This window comes from Neolamprologus multifasciatus, chromosome 15, assembly GCF_963576455.1.
Source record: "Neolamprologus multifasciatus chromosome 15, fNeoMul1.2, whole genome shotgun sequence".
In the NCBI taxonomy this organism is placed as follows: Eukaryota; Metazoa; Chordata; class Actinopteri; order Cichliformes; family Cichlidae; genus Neolamprologus; species Neolamprologus multifasciatus.
This window is the reverse complement of record NC_140453.1, coordinates 4,555,445-4,582,350: the sequence shown is the minus strand read 5'-3', so window position 1 is coordinate 4,582,350 and position 26,906 is coordinate 4,555,445. Positions and strand designations below refer to the sequence as shown.

At 41.1% G+C, this 26,906-nt stretch overlaps 1 protein-coding gene across 4 annotated transcripts in view; it reads right to left on the bottom strand.

Moving 5' to 3' along the window:
• The window catches only part of plcb1l (phospholipase C beta 1-like), a 145,008-nt gene extending 121,421 nt beyond the window's left edge, over positions 1-23,587 (bottom strand). For 2 of the 4 annotated variants that reach the window (XR_014869523.1, XM_085133668.1), the window contains exons 1-2: positions 23,068-23,582; positions 18,698-18,775 (exon numbers count right to left, since the gene is read on the bottom strand). Coding sequence is in view for 2 of the 4 variants with exons in the window: in XM_085133668.1 (XP_084989794.1) it covers positions 18,698-18,775; positions 23,068-23,166 (177 nt within the window). In the remaining 2 variants the exon portion in view is untranslated. Of the gene's footprint in view, positions 1-18,697; positions 18,776-23,067 lie in introns of all 4 variants that reach the window. The other 2 variants (XR_014869524.1, XM_085133667.1) reach the window with 2 other exon arrangements.
• Positions 23,588-26,906: the final 3,319 nt, after the last annotated feature.

Here is a 26,906-nt window from a genome sequence, read left to right as displayed (position 1 = left end):
TTGTTTTATTAGTTTTAATCTTTTAACTTTATGCATCAAGTAAAAATTAAATTATATGCAACATTCTCTGACTTGAAGAAATTAGTTTAATATTTAAACCTATTTTCTGCACATTCCAGCACATAAAATTTTTTTTTTTGTGTGTGTTTACACTCAGTCTTTCAAATAGATGCAAGTAAAACACAGCAGAAAATAAATAAAGTCAAAGACTAGCGGTCCTTTTGCTCTATTTTCACCTGTAAAGCAGGAGTGGGGTAGGTGGAGGTTTACCCTGGTGCAGGTGTGCAGCAGCGGTCAGTGGAAGAATCCGCGAGTTTCTCTGTGAATTTCCCATTACGTCGTTGCGCACTCGGTGCTTGTTTAGGGTTTTTTTTCGCTGTAAAAAGAAGTTTTCTTCCCACGCACAACGGACACTAATGTTTTTGTCACTTTTTATGGAATCAAACTCAAAGTAAGGTCAGTACTTCCACGCTTTAAACGCTGCACGCTCATACTCTCTCCCGCACTCGATATATGATCCATTGTTGATCTGCACACAGCTGTTGTCACGAACGTCGCACTCGCTTACGTCACTGTCATGAGACATTCTCGCAAAAAAGTCACGGTTTTAGTAACGCAGTAACGCAGCGTTCCTACAGGAAAGTAACGGTAATCTAATTACTGTTTTTGCGATAGTAAATGGTAAATGGTAAATGGCCTGTATTTGTATAGCGCTTTTACTAGTCCCGCCTAGGGACCCCAAAGCGCTTTTACACGTCCAGTCATCCACCCATTCACTCTCACATTCACACACTGGTGGAGGCAAGCTACAGTTGTAGCCACAGCTGCCCTGGGGCAGACTGACAGAAGCGAGGCTGCCATATCGTAATCCCTTACTTTACTCGTTACTTTAAAAAAGTAATCAGATTACGCGTTACTGCCAATCTCTGGTCCACAGTGACAAAGCCAGTACCACAAACCCCGCCTGTGTCATTTTTTTATGAGCCAAAATCTATCCACTAGTTTTTTTGGTGCTTAAACCAAACAGAAGAAAATGAAGCTAAACATCAACAAAAAGGCAACGTTGTTTTTAAACCAGTAAACCAGCTTGTGTAAAATTCATGTTTTGCACTTCGGACCAGCTACTACACACTTTTCTCTGAGACTTTCCTAAACAAAAATGATGAAGTTAAGCAGTCAGTGGATTCTTCTCTTAAAATATTTCCTAGCATTCTTTACACACCTACACATTCATCATTTTTTCAGTAGATAACTGAGTGCAACGCCATGCACACCTTTCCCATCCCTCTGAAAGCCTGTGCTTTGAGCGTGACCGATCTTACACATTCAGACGAGGTCAGAATAATAATTGCTGGAACAATAAAAAACAACAATAATACAAAATGCAACAAAAATAAAAATAATGATTAGAAATTATACACTGTATAATTACACTCTGTGTATAATTACACAGTCTAACTGTTTTTGCTGCCTTAATAAGAGGCAGAGAAACAAGGACAAATACAGTACGCAGTCATTTTTCTGACACTACATGCTTCTTTTTGACACTAGTGAACCACACAGGGACTTAACTGTCTGTGTACGGTGGCACTGCCAGGCTGGTGTGCATGAAAAAATAAAAAAAGCATAAACAAGCTGACACTGACTGATTCAGGAACCAACAGCTCAGTTCTGTCTCAGTCATGCAAATATCTAACTGACAGCTGCAACAGCAGTCTGGCCTCCGTTGCACATTTCAATCTATTCAAATTATGGCTACGTCAAAGTGACAACTCCAAACTCCTGCAAAAGATGCTGCCTGAGTGCCGATAAGCTACAGGGCAATGTTCAAGGATTTTTCACTGCCTTTGGTAAAACAGCTCCCGTTTTTTTTTCTTTTTAGAAGGATCATGTAACTCGTATGTTATGTATAAATATTTGACTTTTATTCCTCTGGACACTAACGTGCATGAGAACAATCAATCTCCACAAGCAAAGGCACCGTTTTAAATAGTGGACAGCTGTGCCGGGTGCACGTTCAACATGCTTTGCATCCTTTTATTCACACACACGGTTGCTGACCACAATACACACAGAGCTGCAGTTCTCCCGCTGCCACCTCAACGTAACAACCACAACGTCGGCGGGGAACGATTGCGGATGCCATGCAGGTGCGTCAGCCTTCCCTGCACAGACAGAAACTAAATTTAACAGAAACTAGCTTACACAGTAGCTGACTGTAGTCGATGGAGCAGCAATAGAGCCAATTCACCAGCATCGCTCCTTTCCACACATCTGAGTGCATCAAAATGACTTTTCTGACATTGTTCAAGTGAGTGGATCAAGACAGCTAAACAGAAAGGTGGGGTAATTGTTTGAATAAACTTCACCCAGAAACTTTTCATTCCCTCTTTCCCTCCCGCTCTGCTCCTCGACTTCTCTGGCTACACCGCAGCACGCGATCTCAGACCGCAGCGTGGACTGAACCAGATGAAAGGCCTGACCACAATAGAGATCAGTTTTGAATAAGTGACACAGAAATAGGCCAGCATAAATGTTATAAATACCTGGACCCATGAGACAATGAATAGCTTAATCATCCTCTTCATCCTGCTGTCATGTTTCACACAGGCAGTGATTAGGCCAACATAAGATGTTATTCATCCATAACCGAGCACTTAGTCCAACAACAGAACGTTCTAATTTCTTATAATCTCATGATGCCATCCATGACTGACTTACTCAAATTAATTCCTCTAAAGCGATAGGCATGATATTAAAACGTCAGTATAAGGAACACAAGGTTATTGTCAAGGGATGTAAATATGCCAAAGTTTTACGAATGAAATCTCACTGCTACCGATTAAAAACATTTTATATTTTCAGAAAAGTTCCTCATGAAAAAATGCAACGTTTAAGACAAGGACAAGGCGTTTAGAGGTACTTGAAAGATATAGAACAATATGTGGTGAAACTTGTGTATGAGCATGTTAAAGCTGGGTTAAGAAAACAGTTACCGTTCGCTGTACGCGTGCACAATAACAAAAGCATGTGACTTTTTCCCCAAATAAAGGGAGAATAATGCACACATAACTGAATGTGCGCTAAATTTTATCAGGCCACCTCTTTCTATTTTCCATAACTGAATGTGCTAAAAATAGTTGCAGCCATTTGTAATGGTTTCCTGTCCTTGTGTGAACTAATGTGCTGTATTGCATCCTATTGTTAGTTTTTTGTTATTGCTGCCAGGGTCCTAACCTCCATTATTTTGTTAATGTTCAGTAGTTCTTTTTCAGTTCATCATTGGAGAGTTGAGATCCCCAAATAAAACACATTTCTTTTCCTCCACTTCTCTGGCGAGTGTCTTAGTTTCGCATTCGCTGAAATTCTGGGGGTTTATGAAATTTGTTTGCCGTCGTCTTAACTACCACATGTAATAGCCCGTGGCACAAACAGTGAGTTTATATGCAAATAACGAAATAAGACAGTGTTTACCAAGCGTGGCTTTATGATTCTAATGAAAAGAATGCATCTTCACATTTCTGTCTTTCTGCGTGCACGTGGTTTTACTTGTGCATGCAGAGTTTTATGTATCAGGCACCTTGTTGGAGAAACAAAATAGATTTGTGATAATAAGCAACAGCTTCTGGCTGTGGCAAAAAACTCAGGTCTTGAATCTTAAATCGAACTAATAACAATGACAGAATGCTAAAATTATGCCAGTGCTCGGAGGCATGGATGACTATGCTGAAGGAGACCTTACAGAAGGACAGCATTGGAAAAACTTCTCATGGAAAACAGCAAAGAAGAAAGAATAATCATCAAAAAAACATAATCATTTATACTTATTTATGGTATGATGCCACTACAATTTTAAGTATTCCTGCTATCAAGAGTGTTAACATTCAATTGCTGCAATATGATCATCAATTACAAGACATATTATTGGTTAAGCTTATCACCTCACCGCAGGGTCTTAACTTCTCTTCTGAAATGCCCAGTCAGCGCCGCTACAGTAAGACACCTCTGTTTCTATTACCCAGCAGACTGAGCCAAGGCACAGAGATTCACACTGAACGGATTTGGCACCAGGAGAACCTTTAATCAGACAAAAGCCTTTAAAAGCCTTCTCTCCGGATCCCTGCATCCAGGTTTCGTGAACAACCTCTCGTTGTTCAGGAGAGGAAACGAACACAACAATGTCCCTCTTGTTCTTTCCTTTTTTTGGAGCGTGTGTTCGTATGTGTGTGCGTGTACCGGCCTGTTTGAGCATGTATTGTTTACCAAAGAAAAAGTTCTAATCACAATTCAAAGAGAGAAACAGGAATAAGTCAAGCATAAACAAAGCCTTATGGGGGCCTCTGGATGTCTGGAGTTTTGATCTCCTCCATACCTGCTTCATGCCCTGGAGGACGGGGCAGTGGCCCCCCACACCCTCTAGCAGATCATTACATGAGGGAACCTTTTAAGAAAACAAGCGCGTCCATGCTCACAGGTGTACACACGGGTGATCACACACACAAACTACACCCTTTTTGGCTCCTACCTCAATGCACACTGTGCTGTCGATCTTACGTGCTGCACAATAATGTTTAATATTTAGTAGTTACTGTCATATTCCCATATATCATTGTGATGTGGTTTATTGTATTACTCTCGTTTTCTTCTGCTTGTTTTCTTTTTTCTTTCTCAACAGGTGATCCAGGTGATCGATATATGTATTTATTTTTTTATTTATTTATTTTTTTTCTTCTGCTTATTCTGTTGGTTTTTGTTTTTTGCCCTTCTCCCCCGTCCCTCTTCTCAACTGTCTTTCTTTCCCTCTTTCTTTCTCCCTTTTCTTTCCCCCAGTCAAATCTGTCCCGTATTCAGCAAGTGAAAATAAAATAAAGAATAAAAGGTGAATCAAATGGACCATTACGGCAAAGCTGGGATGGTCAATTTGGTAAAGAAAAACCGTTGGGCATCTTTCTTCGCCTTTAGACAATAATTCTGATGGCAAAAGAGCCAAACAGGACAGGCAAAAAAAAAAAAAAAAAGCCTTATGAAGTCACCCAGGAACTGTTAATCCTTAATAGTTTGGCAAAGCTTTTCTTCATTTAACACCTTTCTTTTTTTCTGCTTCGGAGTCTCAGCTCTGCTAAAGAGCACTCTGCAGTTGCCAAGTTGCAAGTGCCAACATCCAGGCCACTGTTTCTCTACAATTACAGTTCTGCCACTGCAAACCAGACAGATTGACAGTTTATATTTTCTTGTTTTTAGGGTGCGTGCTTCAAGCCAAGCTGTTGTCTGGGACACCTAGTAAAAATGTCAGAAAGAACAAAACCAAAAACTATATATCCTAGATTTAACATTTTGTTTTAGGAGTATTTGCAGTTCCCAAGTATCATGACAGTGGGTGTCTGGTTTAACTGTTATAACACTGTAGTAACAGCAGTTCTTACCTGGAAACCAATAAATATACATACAGTGGATCAAAAAAGTATTTAGTCAGCCACCGATTGTGCAAGTTCCCCCACTTAAAATGATGACAGAGGTCAGTAATTTGCACCAGAGGTACACTTCAACTGTGAGAGACAGAATGTGAAAAAAAAATCCATGAATTCACATGGTAGGATTTGTAAAGAATTTATTCGTAAATCAGGGTGGAAAATAAGTATTTCTTGTCACCTCAAACAAGAAAAATCCCTGGCTCTCACAGACCTGTAACGTCTTCTGTAAGAAGCTTTTCTGTCCCCCACTCGTTACCTGTATGAATGGCACCTGTTTGACCTCATCATCTGTATAAAAGACACCTGTCCACAGCCTCAACCAGTCAGACTCCAAACTCCGCCATGGCCAAGACCAAAGAGCTTTCGAAGGACACCAGGAAAAGAATTGTAGACCTGCACCAGACTGGGAAGAGTGAATCTACAATAGGCAAGCAGCTTGGTGTGAAAAAATCAACTGTGGGAGCAATCATCAGAAAATGGAAGACATACAAGACCACTGATAATCTCCCTCGATCTGGGGCTCCACGCAAGATCTCATCCCGTGGGGTCAAAATGATCATGAGAACGGTGAGCAAAGATCCCAGAACCACACGGGGGGACCTGGTGAATGACCTGCAGAGAGCTGGGACCAAAGTAACAAAGGTCACCATCAGTAACACACTACAACGGCAGGGAATCAAATCCCGCAGTGCCAGACGTGTTCCGCTGCTGAAGCCAGTGCATGTCCAGGCCCGTCTGAAGTTTGCCAGAGAGCACATGGATGATACAGCAGAGGATTGGGAGAATGTCATGTGGTCAGATGAAACCAAAGTAGAACTTTTTGGTATAAACTCAACTCGTCGTGTTTGGAGGAAGAAGAATACTGAGTTGCATCCCAAGAACACCATACCTACTGTGAAGCATGGGGGTGGAAACATCATGCTATGGGGCTGTTTTTCTGCCAAGGGGACAGGACGACTGATCCGTGTTAAGGACAGAATGAATGGGGCCAAGTATGGTGAGATTTTGAGCCAAAACCTCCTTCCATCAGTGAGAACTTTGAAGATGAAACGAGGCTGGGTCTTCCAACATGACAATGATCCAAAACACACCGCCCGGGCAACAAAGGAGTGGCTCCGTAAGAAGCATTTGAAAGTCCTGGAGTGGCCTAGCCAGTCTCCAGACCTCAACCCCATAGAAAATCTGTGGCGGGAGTTGAAAGTCCGTGTTGCTCGGCGACAGCCCCAAAACATCACTGCTCTTGAGAAGATCTGCATGGAGGAATGGGCCAAAATACCAGCTACTGTGTGTGCAAACCTGGTAAAGACCTATAGTAAACGTTTGACCTCTGTTATTGCCAACAAAAGTTATGTTACAAAGTATTGAGTTGTATTTTTGTTATTGACCAAATACTTATTTTCCACCCTGATTTACGAATAAATTCTTTACAAATCCTACCATGTGAATTCATGGATTTTTTTTTCACATTCTGTCTCTCACAGTTGAAGTGTACCTCTGGTGCAAATTACTGACCTCTGTCATCATTTTAAGTGGGGGAACTTGCACAATCGGTGGCTGACTAAATACTTTTTTGCCCCACTGTATATATAAAAAAAACAACTTACTGCCCAATATTGATAACTGCATTTTGTTGTAAGCTTCAGCCAAAGGTTCACCCTTTACGGGTTTTCTTTAAAGCAGTATCCCAATTCCTTATATGATGTCACAGTCTGGCAGAGGCAGACTATAAGGAGTGAAGAAGTTGGACCCAAGTGCGTACACGCAAAATAACAAGCAAACTATTAACTGAAAACGAGCCGTTTATTGAAGGCTGATTTTAGCAATGAAAAACTAAATCATAACCTAAACTGGGTGAGCTAAACATAACAAAACCCTGGAACATGAACATAGACATAGACATAGAGATCTGGCATGGAGACAAGGTAGGATAGCAGACGCTCGGACAAGGAATGAATGAACACACACAGACTAAAAGCGCACAGGAGGTGATATGGTGAAGTGGAAACACATCGGGAAAACAGCTGACACAAATGAACATAATGACATCGCAGTAGAAGAGTAAAACTAAACACAATGAACACATGACCTCTTCAAAATAAAACAGGAAACATAATGAGACAGACATGACAACGTGAACTTAGGACAGGGGAGACTTAATACAGGGGTAGAAAACACAAAGGGAAACTAACAAACAAAGAACTACAAAGACAACCTAGGCATGATAGAATGAACTTAGAAAACCTAAAGGACTTAAACATAAAAACAAACTAAAACTCAAAACGCTGGTTCAAAATGACCCAGGATCGTGACATATGAGTCATTTTGTGGAGAAATCTGTCTGGGCAGTCATGAAAAAATAAGTAAATAAGACACAACAGGGAACCTATACCTCAGTACATCAGTAAAGATTTGAACATATTATTTTTAAGTTTCCTGCTACCTATTGTTGTCTGGTGTGAACAGTACATGCAGATATAGTATTTCATTAGAGGATGAACGGCTAAGCTAATAGCTGGACAGAGCAAGACTGGTTAGCAAGCTGTATTGAATGACTTGCATATCCAAAACACAGATAACTGCTAATGAGTAACATACAAATGAATAAAATATCTGCTAGAATACAGGTTTTATAGATGGGCTATTTGTACAATTAACCACATAGTAAGCTATACTACGAGTCGGAAATGTGCTATTTAAAAATATTGCACATAAACATCTCTAACATAAAGAAGTCCAAGTAGACCGTTGGTCAGATAGGCCATACTCAGCGCTCTAATGACGAGCCATTAGCTACTGAAGTTTTGTGGACACATGGCCACTATGCACGATCTGATATCCTCGTGTTGGTGTTGTTCCCACATCAGCATAATAAATATTGTTCCAGGTTCAACATTGCAAGTGACCAATCACATTGTTGTGACGTCATACGTTTGTGACTTCGGAAAAAAACGGCTTAAACAAAAAATCTACTTAACTTGCGAGAAACCGCCTCTGTCCACTGATCCAGCGATTTGAATTCTTTGCATTTCAGGATACTGTTCTTTAATAAAAGGTAAGCATTATACATATTGTCCTTTCATAAATGAATGAATCGCTTGGCTTGCAAAAGTATTACGTCACAACAATGTGATTGCTCACTTGCAATGTTGAACCTGGAACAATATTTATTATGATGATGTGGGAACAACACCAACACAAGGATATCAGATCATCCGGCCGGCACTATCTGCGTGACGTCAACTTGTTCGCTGTTTTGGATGTGCGACAGTCATGGTAGCAATGCAGGATCAAGTCAATAAGGCACCAGTCACACAGCGCTAGAGACTGGTTTGCAACCATATGACAACCCCCAGTCTTGAGGGAAAAAATTAGCATTCTCTGACCGGCTGCAAATTGTTGCTGGAGGTTGATGCCAGTCACTGGCAAAGAGATTGCTAAAGCCTGAGTCACGCAGCGCTAAGAGCAGTCAGTGATCACCCTGACAACGATCTGTTGCTAGGGAAAAATATGTATTTCCCAACTGGTTGTCAAAAACATTCCTATGATTCCTTTAGTCACTAGCATATTGCTGCGATATGCTAGTGTAAGCGATAGACTGGTCTACAAACTCTGTCTAGCTTTTGGAAATGACACCATTTACCTTCAACGTGAAAGTTGTGCCTTGATGGCTGTAGTGCTGAGGTACAACTTTTATTTTGAAACCAAACCTTCTTTGATTTCACATTGCGTCACATGTTTTAACGTTTTACTAAAAATGCCGGGCTGGCTGTCAGTGAGTATTTGCAGAAAACAAGAAAAACTACATGCCACCTTGGCAATCTGCAAGCAACCAAAGCAATCACCAGGAAGATGTTGGTGCAGACATTTTTTTGCATCAGATTACAATCAGCAAGAGAAAAAACCCCACCAGGAAGCACTGCCAACGAGTCAGGTAATAACACATTTTTCCCCAACAACCGGTGGTTGCATCACATCCAATATGTAATGTGGTCATGACATCACGTAAGAAACCTTACTAAAGATCTAAAGCCTTTTTTGGCAGTAAACACACTCTTATCTTCTGCAAAGTTAGGCATTTTGACATGGGAGTCTGAGCAGAGTGACTCATTTTCAGAGCCAGCCACTCGAGATAACTGCAGTTTTTGGCACGTTCAAGTTGTCTTCATTTCTCAGCCCTGGAGGTTGCTGCTTGGTTTCAAGATGCACAATAAAAAAAAATCCATGTGACATAAACAGTTTATTTTAGCATAGATAATGAATGTGTCACAACTGCAATCAGTAATGCTGTGTTTGGCAATCACTTATCAACTCTGCAGCACACAATGTAGAAAAGAAGATAATGAAGTTATAGCCATTACTTGTGGTTATAACCATGGCAACCTTCTCACTTCTCACTTATATTAAATGCATGCGTCGTGTGTCTTAAATGCTGCACATAAATTAAATGCAAGCCAACATCTGAAAAGGCAGACACGTCAAGACAAAAATGCCAAATGCCATTTTATGTGAATACAGCAAAAGGCTGACACAAAGCCCAAATGGTGAAAAGCTCATCAGCTTTCACTGGGACGTCGCAGATTGATGCTGTCATATCCTGAAAAGACCATCGACAGGTCCTGCTCACAATCTAAGAATTTTTCTGATGACCAAAAATGTATTAAGTAGATTAAAAACAACTGATACCACATAGCACAGCTAACATAGAGGGTGTGGATCATGATAATCACCGTCTTATAATTTCTCTTTTTCGCTCTGTCTCATCCTATAACTACAAGTGCAGATAAAACAAGTCCCCCATGTGCCATGCTACAACTTGGCAGGGGTCACAATTCACTTTGAGTAGATTGGCTGCAGATTTATGCCTCGTTCCTCACTCCTATAGTGCTGACGGAGGTGGAGGAGCAGCAGGCTCTGTAATCACCAAAAATTGCTGTGTTGGGAGAAACGGACACGTAAACTCTGCTCTGACAGAAGAGAGGGAACTGTGCGTACATTTCATATTTGTGCATCAAGTGTGCCCAGAAATACAAAACCAAAGGGTATTCATGTTGTTCTGCATTAGATCAGTTCTAGGCTCATTCAGAAATGCCCCGCACATTCCAGCTGACAAATGCGTGAGTCTGGTTTTGGCCCGAGGTGAACTGTCTTTCACCTTTGAACATCATTCAATGCCATATGCTAAGTGCTTGTCCAGTGAATGTCCTGAAATTGGCACACTGCTGAAACATAAATCTCCCCCGAGAGACAGCGTTTAACCACAGCCTGCTCAGGAGAGCAAACGAGAATGTGAGGGTGTCTACACACACACACACACACACACACACACACACACACGTACATAAATGACTTTAGAGGACATTATGTGGACTTACATCCGTTTCCTGGAGGTTTACTTCAATTGTAAACAAAACCATTACATTAACCTAAGCCTCTCTATTCTCTAACCTTTAAACATATGTTAACCTTGAAATTGTCTGATGTTTTGCATCACAGGGACGTGTTTTTTTTCTCCAAGATCTAACTCTGTAAACACATTTGTGTCCTCACAACATGAGTAACATCTGGACCACGCACACACACACACGTCTGGTTTGCTATCTTCGTCCCATTGAGCTAATGCTTTCCCTAGCTCAGCGGTCCCCAACCCCCGGGCCTCGGACCGGTACCGGTCCGCGAGTCATTTGGTACCGGGCCGCGAGAGTTGAGGCTCAGGTGTGAAATGTATAGTTTTCAGGGTTTTTATCGGTTTTCAGCGTTATTTTGTAATCATTTTTATTGTTAACTCGGTTTTCCTGGGTCTTTTCACGTGTGTTATGAATAAATCTTCTTTTTTCGGTACCGGTACTAGTTTTATTTTGCTGTATTTATCCGCAACACCTTAAAGGCCGGTCCGTGAAAATGATGTCGAGCATAAACCGATCCGTGGCGCAAAAAAGGTTGGGGACCGCTGCCCTAGCTACTTACCCTAACTCTAACCATCAAAAATGAATGCCTAACCCTCACCTTACCCTAAACCTAACCATAACCCAATTGTAACCCTGAGACTATAGTAAATATATAGTAAATTTCAGATTTTGGTCCCCACCAAGGTAGTAAGAAGCCGTGTACACACACACACACACACACACACACATGAGGAAACAATTGTATCAGTTTCAAAGCAGCGACATTCTTCAGAATGTGAGCGCAGGCTGAAAGAGAATGTGACATTTCTAAGGTGTGTGCTGTCGCTTGGCAACCATGGCAACTAAAGCAAAAGGCTTTTTGCGTAGTTAATTTGAATGAGTCAGTCCACCTCTCCGTGCTGTGGGGCTCCTCCCCTTAAAACATGATGAACCAACAAGTGCAAAAATAATTTTCAACCTTCTAAAAAATAAAAAATAAAAACAGCTGTTCTTAGCTGGCCACCGCAGCTAGTGTGCACGTGTGCTTGTAAAGAAGACGGTGTGTTCCCCCCTCGCACAAGAGGAAATGCCTCCTTTAAGGAGGAGGATGGATTTCAACGTCATGAGCAAGGAACCTGCAAATACTCCTCAATATACTTTCTCATTGTTAAGCTTGCATAGGAATGAGGAACAAAGCACCTGTACGCTTTCTAAATTAAGAACTACTGGAAAGATGCCAACTCTTGAACAGTAACTGAGTTTTCCTGGTGTACACAGCGAATTTGCTGGTATATTTATGATGCTGCTGTTAATATTTGTCTATATATGTATGGTTTTGTTGACACAAGGTAAATCATTGTTATTAATTTACATTAGAGTAACGAGTTTTATTTTACAGCTGATTCATACTAATGCTAGCACACGTGCTATCGATATGACTGACAATATCACGTCATCTTTCTTATGGTTCTCGTTCCCAAAATCTCTCTTTCTATGTGTGAATTTGTGTCTGCGTGTGTGCTCGAGACAGTGGATCTTTTGAGGTGAATGAGACAGAAACATAAAAAGCCAGCCAACTGGACTCTCAAGCAAACACATACAAACATGGGAGAGTTATTACTGCTGTGGTTTACATAGCAGTGCCCTGTTTAAAAATACGTCAGCGTGCAGAAATGGAAATGCTGCTCACACTGGGTATAGTGTGCACCTGTTTCTATCTACAAGGAAGAGAAAAAAAATCGACATCGGCTTTCGTAAACAACAAGAGAAGCATTGTTTAAGCATTTATTTTGGTGTCCACTACAGGAAGAAGTGAAGCCACAAAAAAAATCTTAATAATTTTATCATTGGATACAGGATATCTTAGCTCATATCCTGAGCTGCTGTCAACTTCATTTCCCCAACACACCACATCAAGAACCAATAAAGGTTTCTTCTAACATTTCTTCCCCAGAAGTTGAAGCTGAGTGTATACTGTCAGCACAAGTTACTGTGACTACAACAAAGGAAAAAGATGAAACCAGCAGAATCCTGAATCGTGGAGCCTTGTGTCATCAACTCAAAGGTTAGCCAGAAAGAAAAGGCAAAAACATCAGACCTAAGCACATCTGACACTGAAGTGGAAGAGACAAACTCCGGGATTAACAGCACAGTCAAAAGTAAATATCAAGCCCCTACTGTGTCTTAAATAAGCTTTTTTTCTGCTTAAAGAAGCAAATTTGAAACGGCAGCAAAGGTTAAGCTGTCACTACCAAAGACACCTTCCTGCATGCTAACGGTTGCTTCCTTTATGTTTAATCATTTTATTCAGGTTCAGGGGGATTGTCCGGGAATCAAAATGTTGGCATTTGAGTTGTAAAGCATGGCCCTTCAAAATATGATGATGAAAAAAATTCAAGTTCAGTATATTCAACTTAATTTTTGGGGGGAAAAACAAGAAACATACAAAAAGTGTTCGTTGTGTTTGCCTGCATTTAGTTTTCAGTGTTTCTAACTTCACAGGAACGACTGAAACAGGGATACTGTGATATTCACCTCTAGAAGAATATTGGATTGGGACATAAACCTGTTCTCTTAACGCTGTTACCAACCAGTTGGTACTTGGTTGTGGGAGGCTGCTAGCTGTCTATGAAACTGATTACTAAAAACCTCAGATACCGGTTGGCAACCCCCCTGACAACCGCAAGTCAGTAAGGAAAAATGTGCATTCCCCAACTGCTTGATGAATGGTTGTTGGCAATCGCTCAGCGAACCTGACTGCAAAAAGGTAAAGTCTCCATGTGATTACTTTGGTCACTAAAAAGTTGCCACTGTCCTCTATAGTTTGCGTGGAAGACGTCCACTCGCCATCTACTCTCTAAGTCAGGGGTGTCGAACTCCAGACCTCGAGGGCTGGTTTCCTGCAGGTTTTAGATCTCACCCTGGGTCAACACACCTGAATCAAATGATGAGTTTTATTACCAGGCCTCTGAAGAACTTCAAGACATGTTGATTTAAATCAGCTGTGTTGGATCAAGGACGCATCTAAAACCTGCAGGACACCGGCTTGAGAGGCCTGGAGTTCGACACCTGTGCTCTAAGTGAAACTGTAAAAAGCATAACTGGAAATGAAGATTCCTCCTTTCAAAGTAAAAGCTGCGCCTTCTAAAAATGAGGCACAACTTTTAAGTTTTGCTAGTTGGCGACTAGTAAAGTAGTAGTAGTGTTTGCAGACAAGTCAGCATCTTCCATGCAAATTGTAGGGGACCAAAGCAAAGCAAGGTTTTCACAGCCTGCTCACCAACTGGTTGGGAAATACACATATTTGGCACACTGGGGGACGACCCCTCTCCCCAGAGGATTAACCACCGGTCTCTAATCTGTGTGACTGAAGCCTAATGTAAATAAATGTCTCCAAAGTTGATTCAAATTAGCTGTAGGTTTATTTTCAATTTGTCTCAGAGGAAACTGTGACTGAAGTTAACCTCCTGTCCACTAACACTATCATTGAAATGTATTATTATTAGTGTTAACTAAAAGAAAAAATATTTATCCTTAACAAGGAGGAAATACTCTAAATCTTATCTCCTTACTTTTGGCTAAATGTCTTTAGTAAATCTTGTAAGAAGCCAAAAGCAGCAGTTAACTGTAAGCGTCACTGGCAATGAGTGTTGAAAGTCAGCGCAGTAGGCACACCGAGTACAGTTCTGTTGTGCTTCTGAAGAATCCGAAGAATGCTTTTACTCTGCAGGCCATCAGACTGAGTCTCTCACAAACACACACATACACACACATATATAACAAGTAGACGGAGCATCATAGCTTGTTTAAATTGGTCTGTTCAACAGATGTGTAATACAGTCGTGAATAAATTTTAGCAAAAGCACCAAGGTATCTTTATAAACATGAGAAGGCACACTTCTGCCTTGACAGGGGCACACGGGAATACAGCGGGTGCCTTTCTTTATGCCCTAATAGAGTTTTGTCTGGGCTGTGCTTGGTATCAATTTGAGTTATTATGCGTGCGGCAGGACTGTTCTCAACGCTGGGAGACAGAGCAGACACCCACACGCATAAACACACACTCACAAGAGCCTCATCAGTCAAAATCCTCGCCTTATGACAGAGGCACAGGAAACAATGATGAATTGATGTCAACGAGCTTCTCTCAGTTCTTTTAGTGGAGAATCACACTCAGTGCCGATCATCTCTGACCGCAAGTTCCCACTTTTAACAACATAAAATGCGGTAGACATCAAAAGTGGTCTTCTTTTCTTTCCTCATTGAGTGTTCGGTAAACCTGTAGCAGAACTAAAGACTTTATCTCTTTTCCCACTTATACTGGATTCATTTACAATAGGCTACCAATATACTGGGATCCTTTCTCTGTTCCAAAAACAGCAGGACAGGTACAATCAGATTACGTGTGGATGTGTGTTTGTGTTCAGAGGGAAGTGTACAGAGGGGAAATTTCATGCTTGTGTTCAAGTCCTTGTGCTCAGCAGCTGTACATTCAAATAAACAGAACAAACTGTTAAACCTTCAGCAGATTCTGCACATGCTCTCAAGGTTAAACTAGGAGGAAGTGCTTAATAAAATCACTGAATGTGATAGCGTTTCTTATCTTACGTTTCGCTACCTTGTTCCTGGTTATTATGAAACATTTAGCTATAACTGGAATGTTGGAAAAACACAATGCACCATGCAATATTCTCACAGGTGTCGGTTGCAGCACTGCAGGTGTGCCAGTTTAGATTTCTGTCTCCTTTTCAAGAAAGTTCTTCAAATGAAACTGGACCAGAACACCCTCAAATCCTTTTTTTAAGGAATCTAACTGGAAGCTAACTGAAGAACTTAAAAATCATGCTTGAATGGCTCAGAAAGAGCAAAACAAACAAGATAAAAAAAATCATCACTGACCATCTAAGTCTAAGCCTAACCGTGCTCTGCTGCAGGCCTTTCAGCTAAGGAAGCGATTTCTGAGCGCCTAAATGCTTCCTAGAGCGCCTGTGATCTCTCGATAATAATCCTAGGTGTACCATGATAATTACAAAGGGAATGCCGAATGTGGTTGCCACGAATTCTAATGGTGCTGCTATGGTAATAAGTACTGGATTGTTGAATGGCAGTAGTAAATGAAAAAGGTCAATGTTTTCAAATAACTGTCTTAAATGCTTCTGAAGTGGTAATAGAGCAAGTTTTCAAGCCTGAGCCACTGTCACTATTCAATTCAATTCAGTTTTATTTATACAGCACCAAATCAACAACAGTTGCCTCAAGGTGCTTTATTTTGTAAGGCAGACCTTACAATAATACAGACAGAGAAAAACCCAACAATCACGAGCAAGCACTTTGGCAACAGTGGGAAGGAAAAACTCCCTTTTAACAGGAAGAAACCTCCGGCAGAACCAGGCAGACTCGATACATAACTCCAAATGTTTAGGGAGCTCTTCACTGACAGCTGACAAGTATCATGAGGAGAGATTATATCTTATGCAGTTTTTAAACAGTGTCTATTTTAGTTTGTTTCTGTGGACACACACTCAGTCGACTGTCCCTTTTTCTGAACTGAGACAGCAGCAACGTCGTCAGTTTTCGTCTCTTGTCAGTCATTTTATGATTTTACGACATAAACGACACAGCAGATTCTCACACTTGGTCTGGCTTTTACTTCCTTCACTGCTCACTGATGGTTAGTGTCCAAAGAGATGAGTTTTTAATGCTTGTTGCTGAGCTACAGTAGTCAAAAGCTGACAGCTAAGCCATTGCCACAACTTTAAGTTCTCTCTGCTCTCAGAAACTGTCACTGGGGCTCGTTTGCTAACTTTCTGTACCATTGAAATGTTTTTGAAAGCAACAGATGCAAGTGACTGCTCTGTCTTTATTTCAGATACACAACGGTTCGCTTTGTTTGTCCAGCCATGCTGGATGCTGCCGATTTGCATAAACTAGCCTAAACTTCAAATTTATGCAAATAAACAGCAGCAAACTAAACAACCCATTTCTCATAATGAAATGTGACAGTACTAGAAAGTGCTGCACCGACACCTACGAAGACGACGAGTAAAAAAATGTGGGGAAGTCAAGTCGTGCCATGAAAGCTTTCAGTTTGACAATGCTGCTGTACTGTCAGTGAAATGGAGAATACTCTGTGAGAATATGCTGGGAAAACAGTAAGTTTATATCTGCCTGTCATAAGATATATAGCAATTTACTGTGCTGGCCAACAGTGTTGGTCAAGTTACTTGAAAAAAGTAATCAGTATCTAATTACTGATTACTTCCCCCAAAAAGTAATCCTGTTACTTTACTCATTACTTATTTTCAAAAGTAATTAATTACTTAGTTACTTTTTAACAGCACGATTTACAACCTGAATAGGTGACATTTTGTATGATGGATTTTTCTGCATAATCCATCATACAAAATGTAATCAAATGGAAAAGTCCCTTTTTAAAACTTGTTTTATTAGTTTTAATCTTTTAACTTTGTGCATCAAGCAAAAATTTAATTATATGCAACATTCTCTGACTGGAAGAAATTAGTTTAATATTTAAACCTATTTTCTGCACATTCCAGCACATAAAATAAAATATTTTTTGTGTTTACACTCAGTCTTTCAAATAGATGCAAGTAAAACACAGCAGAAAATAAATAAAGTCAAAGACTAGCGGTCCTGTTGCTCTATTTTCACCTGTAAAGCAGGAGTGGGGTAGGCGGAGGTTTACCCTGGTGCAGGTGTGCCGCAGCGGTCAGTGGAAGAATCCACGAGTTTCTCTGTGAGTTTCCCATTACGTCATAGCTACTCGGTGCTTGCTTGGAAGTTTAGGGGGTTTTTTGCTGTAAAAAGAAGTTTTCTTCCCACGCACAACGGACACTAATGTTTTTGTCACTTTTTATGGAATCAAACTCAAAGTAAGGTCAGTACTTCCACGCTTTAAACGCTGCACGCTCATACTCTCTCTGCACTCGATATATGATCCATTGTTGATCTGCACACAGCTGTTGTCACGAACGTCGCACTCGCTTACGTCACTGTCATGAGACATTCTCGCAAAAAAAGTCACAGTTTTAGTAACGCAGTAACGCAGCGTTCCTACGGGAAAGTAACGGTAATCTAATTACCGTTTTTGCTATAGTAATCCCTTACTTTACTCGTTACTTGAAAAAAGTAATCGGATTACAGTAACGCGTTACTGCCCATCTCTGCTGGCCAATCAGTTATGTACAGACGGTCCAGGTAGGTCCTGTATCGTGTACAAACAACCCAGTATCATGACAAAACTCATAACAGGTGGTCCACCGTGTCCATTTCACGTTCTGGAGAGGCAAAGCGCAGAAGCTGTTCCTGTATGCAGAAACTGCATTACCAGTAGGGGGAGATAATATATTTAAAGCCACAAAGCCGGTAGCGAGCATAAAATGTATTAAGAACATTGCAGGGTCCTTTATCAGCAGAAATGATTAAGTTAGGTGGCTAATATGTATATAAATGTAAATGTTTGTGTCTGTTTAAACACTTTCCTGTGACTATTTTCCTGTTGGCTTGAAATAAAATATCTCCCTGCTGTTACTGCAGTTTGCGGCAACTTGTACATTACTTGTACATTTCAGGTTTTGGAGAGGCAACGCGTGAAGTGGACATTGGCCTGTCTATTATATATCAGGCTGGTACAAAGAACTGTGCAGATGTCAAAGCAGAGATGAGGGAAACTGTTGGTGCTGCTGTGATAAGCTTTAAATTTAGCCCCACGAATCTGAATTTCATCATCCAATGAAATTCAGATGACAATGAAAGGGGCTTTAAACATCTTAACGGCTTGAAGGCTTCAAACCATTTGGCCTTGCTGCCGTGGTGTCTCACCTTGCTCTGGTCAGTCCAATACAGGAAGTAACCTTTGGGGTCAACTGTCAGAGTCACCGGGGTCACAGTGGTTGAATCCTGTCGTGAAGAAGAAAAGACACGCGTCTGTTTAAATCTGTAAATCAACATCTGAATTTCAACATGAGTGAATACCTCGCTGCAGACAATTCTCTGAGGGAACCAAGATCAAAGCATAGTTTGTTTTATCCACTCGCATACCAGAATTTGAAATGACATCAAATGTGCTGTTTATGTTGTACACATGCACTCAATCCTTTCCTTTTAGGGTACTTTCCACACCACGACCTGGCATCACCGCAAAATGACCAAGCAGCCTGGGGTGCGTTTGCAGTGACTGCAATCACGAAGTGCAGGTTGATTTGGAGTTGATGTTTCAATTTTCCCCTCTTGTAATGGACAAATGCTTTCCCACAGTTACATACAGATAGCTCCAAGTCTCTCTCTCCCACATACACACACACACACAGTTTGACCCTGAGGCATACATGGCAACACCAGATATTATTGGATGCTTCTATAAAAAGAAAGAAAGAGCCATTGCTTTTTTTCTGTGTCCACAGTGGCTGTGGCTCAGCTGAACAGTAGCATATTGTCCTCTTCAATCAGCCGTGGCTGCAAGATCAGAGAGATGAGGACCGCACTTGCTGCACAGAGCAAGAAAATCTTCAAAGTGTCTTCACGAGGCTTCTAATGATGTCCCTATCAGAGCATTTGGAGACAGAGCTAATGGTCTGCATCTGCTCCACACTTGTCTTATTTGGGCGCAACCTTACGCGACTTGCTGCCCAGGATACTGGGAAAGGGTTGGGCTGGTAGACAGCAAAGGAGCCTATGCTGTAATGTATTTAACCATTATGAGTCATTTCAGTCATTTCACACTGTCTAAATGTCACAATCATGGTTTATCCAATATAGGCCAACAGTGAAAATACAGGAGGAACAGAGGAGGGGAAAACGGGGAAAGACGAAAGAAGGGAAGCGAGCTGAAAGTAAATGAGCGGCTCGTTCGGTTTTGGAAACAGTTAGGCATCAGAGGCATTTGCTACGGTGACGTTTGCTATGGCAACCCACCATTCCCATGAAATCTATTAGAGACTCAAGAGGAATCGTTTTGGTTCTGTTCACATGATTGCACAATCTTTGCAAGCTTGATTGAATGACAAAAGATGCGGTTCATGTCAATGAATGCATGCCGCATACACACACACACACGCACGCACACACACACACAGTTTAAAGCCTAAAGGAAAGGGAAAAGCATCATGTTTGCAGTTCTTAGATATAGCATTTCAGACCAAATCTGGCTCATATCTCATGATCTTTGCTCAGCTCGCCATCCACAGTCCAATTTTTCCAATTCAGTTTTTACAGATAAATATCTTTTGAAAAATTCAAGAAAACGATAGCAAGCTAGATCAAAGAATATTTAGCAAGTCATTTATATTTCCAGTAAACCAAGTCAAGAAGTCATTCGGGGGATAAGATGCGATGCAAGTGATGGATTGTCTGTCATGTCTGAGAAAAGAAGAAAGCTCGAGAGCACTGGGAAACTGCCTAATGATGTGAGAGCAGTCATTTTCACCAGCTTCTTTCTTAATGTCCTAGCTCTCCATGGCCACCACTGCAAACACATTAAGCCATTATGGACTCTTAGCAAAGATTTTCTCATGGGTTTTCACATTTACGCAGAAACAAGAAGTGCTTAAAGCTGGGATTTAACTTCAGAGTGACTATCGGCAGGATAGTACTCGCCAATGTTTTTTTTGTTTTTTTTATTGTCATTGGACTATTTTAAGGGATTTGTCTTTAATGGGACAACATTAGGCAGCAGAGTGGCCTGCTTTCTGCTGAATTAAGATGAGATTAGTGATTGACTTGCGAAAGTACAAACACCCTGAAGGAACTGATCCCAGGCAGGAGACACTTCCATTATTTTTAGTGAAGAGTCTGTACCATTAGCATTGCCGCCTGAGGGGGTGTGTTAGAGGGGAGTTTGGAGCTCAGCATATTTCTGTCCTGTATGCTAATGACATATTCTACTACTTTTAAGGGATTTTCTGCTCCCCTGAGGAGCCTGATAATATCTTATTCAATGCACAACCGACCAGAGGGGTTGATATAAGTATAACCTCATAAAAGTCTCTGTTTACACAGACCAAGCATCGTCTTTCACAAATTTGACACCGTGCCCAGGTGTACAGTAAATGATCCTTATAACATGAAGTGTCTATGTGCTGGAGAATCTGAATGGCTCCCTGTGCCTCAACAGAAAGCAGTCATTAATGCTAAATGTGCCATCTGAACTGACAAATAATAACACATCCAGGTAATATTTTACCCGTACCCACGGATTTCATGAGCCACAGAAGCAGCCAGCTGTCGACAAGTGGCAGCAACAAAAAATACAAGATGTCTGCGCACGTCTGTAGGAGGGAGGTTGGGGAGGTCTGAGGCCTTTGAGGCTTTGGAGAGCTTCTCTGATTGCTTTTCTGCTCCTTTACAACCACCTGCAAGCATCCTGTGCTGGAGTCTGCAGTCACTCTGCTGCTCAAAACTCATGGCTGCTGGCTACGCAGCACAGAACTTTACACTGTTTTTTGCCCAACTCCCCAGGTGAGTTTAAGAATTTTGGAATATATGTGTGACTTCAACTGAGAGAACAAGAAATCTTCACCAGAGTAAAGCCATAAATTAATGAACATACATATAATTTTTTATTTACTGCCCGTACGATTTCCTGCTGAAAGATGTTCAACTCAACACCCAAAGCAATAAAAAAGAAGAAAAATGATTTAATTCAATCTTTCTCCAGTGAAAATTTATTAGCTTTGCTCTCTCGGGTTGGCTGTTTATCTTCTGTGATTCTTTCCATGAAATGATACAGAGAGGAAAGAGGAAGGAAGGAGTGCATGGGAAAGGAACCAGAGAAAGTACCTGTGAGTATGCCTGCTGTGTTTGAGGTCATATGTTTTTGCAAGGAAAGGCCTGGTGGACATTCGGGTCTGAAGATAGCCCTGAATGTACATGCTAAAAGTACACACACACGGCTGTGAAAGGGGAAACTGAGTCGCATCTAATGAGCTGAAGGAATGGGCGCTCATTAGTAGTTACTAGTTAAGGAAACTTTCTTATTTAAGCTTAAGGTTGATGATTGACAGAATGGTGGACTTGCAAGTGTGCATAATTTCCTCTCTGCCATCTGTACTGACCGCATTCACACTTCCATAACACCGCAAGACTAATGCCATCTGTGCTGCACTTGGTTCACCTGAGCTGAGTGATTCTGAGCATGTATTTGAGAGGATGATCTTCGAAAGAGTGTATCTTAGTAACCGATTCCTCACCGTCTACGGTATTAGAAAAGTCAAGGCACTGTAAAAATGAGTTACAGGTGGGCTAAGCCCTCAGCATTTTCACAGAGCGGTTTAAAATTAACAGATTCCCCAGAACGAAAGTAATGGGGACTGTGACAAAATTCAGATATTCACTCATAAACCAGAGTAACAAGTGGATATTCAAATGGCATGGGGTGTGAAAACGGCTATTCCAGAGAAGCTCTTTCTGAATACAGCTGCTGTAAAAACGAAGGTACAGAAGATGCAAATAACCATCAAGCCATGTTAAACTCAGTTCAGAGCGCAGTTCAGTTGTGAACTTGCCACAAGATTATTAGAGGGAGTGTTGATTTGTGTTGATTTATTGCCTGGGAAAGCAATGTGCCACATAGTGTGGCCATAGCCTCTGTTTCTAAAAGGCTATTACTATTATGTTTTACTCAACAGCAGTGTGAAATCAATTCAATCAAGGTCATTTTACTACAGCTGGACCGACATTTTATACAGAGATGCTACCAAAATAAAAATTCCCAAAATATTTTTCTTTTTTTTTAATGACCAACTGTTGTGCTTTGATTTGCATGTTGAATGTCAGTGCACTAATTAATTGTGGTTAATTGATAAAAACGTTTCTAACGCAGGGGGGTTAGTGTTTGATTAGATGAGGGGTGCGCACATTCTCACACACAAGCAGCGGTACACGCGCGCACCCACCGGCGCGCACAAATACAAATACTGTACACTGGATAATGTAAAGAAAGCACATGATAGTAGACACTGTAGCTGTAGCATTTCTTTCAACCACTAACCACTAAGTCAAACGCAATTAGCTTCTTATCCGTGCGGTTTCCACTTACAATTAAATCTATCGGCTACTGTTGCACGAGTAGCCTATAGACTGTGTAATGCACAGACTGTGTACATGCAAAACGCGTGCAGAAAATAATCTGACAGTGAAAACTGGGGAGGAGAAAAAAAAGATATTCATCGCTGGCCTGTCTGGCCACTACTTACATCATCCCATTTCATAAATTTGTTGCCCTTTCTTAGGCTCTCGGGTACGGACACTGGCTTGAGCTGCAGCGCATGAACTCCCGGCTGTGCCCCAGCCATTGGCTCATCTACTCTTCTCAACGCACAAGCTCGGGTGGAAATGAGTCACTTCACTCTCCTCTACTCTTGTGTCTCTTCCTCTCCTTTGTAATTTTCTTAAAAGCAGCCTGACGGAAGCCCACTACTGATGCCAGTATGTCATGCCCGCAATGACGGCGGCGGTGGCGCGTCTCGGCTTTGGAGAGCTGCGGAGGCGGACGCAGGCGTAGCGGACCCGGGCAACTCACTGACTGACTGACTGACTGAGAGACATGCAGCTGAAGACGAGAAGAGAGAGACAGACAGAGAAAGAGAGGGACAGTGAGAGAGAGAGAGGGAAAGAGTGAGAGTGGTGGAGAAGGAGGGGGAATCTGAACGAGTTACACGTCTGATGTCAAATTGTACAAGTCAATGCAGGGACAGGATCGATGCTTTAAGTGATCTAGCGCCTCCGTGCGTTGGTGGCAATGCGATGGGCATTTAGTGGCCCCCAAGATGGAAACAAATTAAAAGCTGAAAAAATGAGGGAATCGTTAAATCCTGATTTTTGATGATGAACATTCAAGTAAGAGAGAAAAATCTAGGAACAAATCATTTTTTCTGATGTTCCTATCAGCTGGGATCGCCACATATAGTCACGTGAAAAAGCTTTTAACAAGTTTTATTGCAGTCCCCGGAAAAACTAAGTATACCCTGTAATTCAACAGAACCACTTGTATCACTTGAAGTAATCCTTTTGTGTTGGACTCTATCAGTTTCTCACATTGCTGTGGAGGAAGTTTTAAATTCAGATTTATTTTATTTTATTTATATAGCGCCAAATCACATCAACAGTTGCCTCAAGGCACTTTTACCTGCTACTCTTTACAACCTCGCTTCATTTCACTGAGGTTTGCAGGCATTTGCAGCTCTCTTAAGGTCCCATCACAGTATTTCAGCCAGGTTGAAGTCTGTATTTTAACTGTGTCATTGCAACACCTTGACTTTGTTTTTTCAACCATTCTGTTGCATCTGTTCTGGTCATTGCTCTGCTGCATGACCAAATTTCTGCCAAGTCAGTCAGACAGATGGCCTCATCTTTGACTCTAGAATATGGTACACAGAGGAGTTCACGGTCGACTTCATGATTGCAAGGTGCCCAAAGCCTGTGGCTGCAAAACAAGCCCAAATCAACACACCTTCACTGGAAAGTTGGTGCAAGGTGTTTGTGCTGATATGCTGTGTTTATGCTGCACTTTATGACCAAATAGCTCCACTTTGATCTTATCTGTCTGAAGGACATTGTTCCAGAAGTCTTGTGGTTTCAGATGCAACTTAGCAAACCTACGACGTGCAGTCATGTTCTTTTTAGAGAAAAGCCTTCTTCTAGCATTTGCAGAAAAGCCATACTTGTTCAGTCTTTTTCTAATTGTCATCAACTTTAACATCTAACATGCTTACTGTGGCCCGTAGAGTGTGAGATTTAGCTGTTGGGTGTTTTACAATTTCTTTTTTTTATCACAGTATTACCAAACACTTGAATGCTCTATATCCGCAAACTGCAAAAATAGAGGTGCTAATAGTTTCTGATGATAAATTGCAAATTAAAGCTTATTTCTATGTGGATCGTCAGGACCACATTCACCCAGGGTGCGCCTTAGCTTGGTTGAATATTAATCTGGTGCTGGGTTATTGATGCTGCCACGATCAGAGCCTCTGTACTATGGTACTGGCTAGACTTTTCCAGCTACTCACAGGATTCAATGTCAGTCACTTCCTCTATTTGCTAATATTACATCCCATGGATGGGCTTGGTCCTCCACAACATTTCCTCTTCTTTCTAATCTCTTTCATTCTGCTCCTGCACAGCGCTCTGTCGTAGCAGTTCATCCTGAGAGGCCAACCTGATGTATTCATGGATTCTTTTTGTTTCAGAGTGGCACTTACTAACATTTGTACTGTGTCCATGTTCATTTTTTAAAGGCTTTTTTGTGACATTCTTTATTCTTATGGATGTGGTGAAATATCAGACATGAACTCCTTGTTCCATCATGATGAGATCATCAGATGGCACATGTGATCTGTTATATTCATACCTGTATCTAGGCTAACAGGTGCTACTGGCTAATTTAAAAAATCAGCTAGACTGCACACAGATTTCTGTTCCAGTGCCCACACATGGCTCTGGGCTTTTTCTTACTTCTTCATGACTAAACTTATTTCCAAAGTTCTGTGAGTGCCTCACTGCCCTTAGGAATTTTCTTGGAGTTTAACTTTCCTGTTAAATAAAACATAAAACTCCTCTGGGCTTTGCACCACCCACATTTTGCATTGTCTGCACTTCTTTTTCAAAACGGGGACTATTTGTGTCGTGCTGGCTTTCTTCCCTCTGTGTTTCTCTGCGGTCAGCTACTAACTGTCACTGGCATGTCAAACTACTCAAAACCTACCAAATTCTGGCTGTTACTTTTGATATCAGTGGTAATAGTAGTTTGCTTGAAATTGCTTCATGCTTTTAATGATTGATTAACTATGACAGTTGAGTCAAAGTCCAGTGACAGCTCAGGGAAGCGAGACAGGGTATAAATGTGTCTGAGAGAAACAAAGGGAGGAAACATCCGAAGGTATGAGGTGGAGGAAACAGATTAAATGAGTCACACTTTTAATGCGTCAGAATTCCTTGGGAGAAACAACAATAACAACTAATGTACAGGATAGTGTCACAAATGTTTTTATTCCAAGAATTACTCGTGAAATTTCCCCTTGTGGGACTAATAAAGGTATATCAATTCATTGTTTTTCTGCTTTTCTCAGACTTCGGTATCCGTTATTTATCTTCCTATCAGCCCTGAGGTTTGACCTACCTCTAAACTTTTGTGAAAGTCAAAATTACAGTAGAGGACTGCTGGCATGTAAAAGCACTTAGACCACAAATTTCCCATTACATGTGTTCTGAGCCTTTAAAATGTTATCAAAGTTGTCAGTCGAGTGTTTCTCTTTCTTTTTTATATAACAAACAGACAGACAGACAGACAGACAGACAGACAGACAGACTTGTTGCTAAAGGAAACCAAATCAGTATTTCACAAGAGAAACTAAGAAAGCAGGAAACCAACTGGTGGGGTTTCATTTTGTAGAGCCACTTATTCTCAGTTTCCTCATCTAGTTTCTTTATCTAGCTTCATCTATGCTCAACATCTATTTGAAGTACAACGTCACAAATTCTTTGAAAAGATGCCCGTAAGCTACAGCAAGTACAGTTATGTGAAAAAGAACTGTAAATTGCAGAGACTATGGATAATCTCGCCTCACAGAAAGAAGGTTTAGCTCTATCTTCTACTTTTGTCTGCAGGGGTTTTCTCTGGATGCTCCAGTTTTCCATCAGAGTCTAAAGACACCAACTGGGGATTTTAAATTGGCCATAAGTGTGGATGGGCGTATTAAGGGTGTACCTCACCTTTCACCCCGTGGCAGCTGGGATAGTCTCAAATCCACAGACCCTAACTAGGGTAAGCAGTAAGCTGAATAGATTTTTCACAAGGAAAAAGAGTTACACCCCTGCATCTATGATACATTCAGATTAGGTGTAGTACTTTCAATTACAACGCCTTAATAATGTAGTAATAGTGGCATAGTAAGCTGGAAGCACAAAGGTAATCATTAACCTATTAAAATATTATAATGCTGGAATTAACACTACATTATGTCTCCAGTGTTCTTCTTTGTTTAAAGGTAACTATGGAAACACTATGGAAACAAGTGTGGTGCTTTTTGTGAAATAA